Source organism: Trypanosoma rangeli, assembly GCF_003719475.1.
Source record: "Trypanosoma rangeli strain AM80 chromosome Unknown Tra_15.4_contig_00776, whole genome shotgun sequence".
NCBI classification, from domain to species: domain Eukaryota; phylum Euglenozoa; class Kinetoplastea; order Trypanosomatida; family Trypanosomatidae; genus Trypanosoma; species Trypanosoma rangeli.
Genome location: NW_021706524.1, coordinates 2,800 through 4,013, shown reverse-complemented (window position 1 = coordinate 4,013; position 1,214 = coordinate 2,800). Strand labels below are relative to the sequence as shown.

The following is a 1,214-nucleotide window of genomic DNA, read 5'->3' as shown; positions in this document are numbered from 1 at the left end:
GAGAGAGAGAGAGAGAGAGAGAGACAATCGTCGCGGCCTGAGCGGATCCACCGCACAGAGGGAAGAGAGTGTGAGTGAGCAGAGACACATGCTCAAGATGTCCTGGAATTTGTTTTCTTATTCGGTGCTGCTGCTGCTGTTTGTGCTCTTGACATGCTGTGGCAGTCAAGCTGCGGGGAGTATGCCATGGGTGGACATTAAATTATTTGACGGGAGGACACCGATAACTGGTGCCAAGTGGGAGGAAATGCAATGCGTCGAAGGGTCAGTTCGCTCGCTGCGTGTCCCCAGCCTTGTGGAGGTGGACGGTGCTGTGTTTGCCGTTGCTGAGGCCCAGTGCAAGAATGGAAACGGCAGCTTCACTGGCATCGTATCACAGCACCTCAAGAGAATTGGAACAGAACCGACTGAGATTCCAATGGGTGCGGGCACAGGTTCCTTTCACACACAGCTGCTGAAGGAAGGTGGTAACGAAATGAAGGACACAATGCGACCAACGACACTTGTGAGTGGCAATAATGTCTATATGCTGCTGGGAACCTGCAGCCGTGCAACATTGGAGAGCAAAGAGGCTGATCGAAGTGAATGTAAGCTTTTGCTGGTGAAGGGGAGCGTCACTGAGGGTGGAGAGAAGAAAGTCCAGTGGGGTGAGCCGCATGCGGTGGAGATTCGGCTCGGAATGTATGTTACACCCCTGACTCAATTCTCTGCTGGCGGAGGGTCGGGTACTTTGATGAGTGATGGCACACTTGTGTTTCCCATGCAGGCCACAAAGAGTGGAAATACCTTTTTGCTGGCAGCGCACTTCACCCCGTCAGAGAATAAATGGGAGCCTTTTGTCGATATGGTAGGTGAAGGTTGCCACAATCCATCGATTGTGGAGTGGGGCGAAGTCGATGACCGACGCATCTTTATGATGACTCCCTGCACGGATGGTTCCTATTACATGTACAAGTCTTTGGTGTCTTTGGACTATTGGTCTGGCAGTGAGCCAATTTCTCAAGTGTGGGGCAACTCACATGATAGAAAAGGGGAGGGCGCACGAAGTGGCTTCATCACCGTAACCATCGATGGAAAGAAGGTGATGCTGCTCACCACGCCGGTGTATTCTGAGGAGAAGGGAGAGGGTCAGCTGCATCTTTGGGTGACAGACAATGTCCGTGTGCACGACGTTGGGCCGGTGTCTCGCGAAGGTGATGATCGCCGCCGCAGCC

The 1,214-nt window shown here is 53.0% G+C and overlaps 1 protein-coding gene across 1 annotated transcript in view, besides 1 other annotated feature; it reads left to right on the top strand.

Annotated features, from left to right (window-relative positions):
- Window positions 1-24: a microsatellite.
- A 64-nt stretch (window positions 25-88) lies between these two features.
- Window positions 89-1,214, top strand: part of TraAM80_10062 (trans-sialidase) — a gene marked incomplete at both ends in the record, with an annotated part of 1,215 nt that continues 89 nt past the window's right edge. The window contains one exon of the mRNA XM_029386712.1: window positions 89-1,214. This exon is cut by the window's right edge and continues 89 nt beyond it. Within this exon, the coding sequence (XP_029233440.1) occupies window positions 89-1,214 (1,126 nt within the window).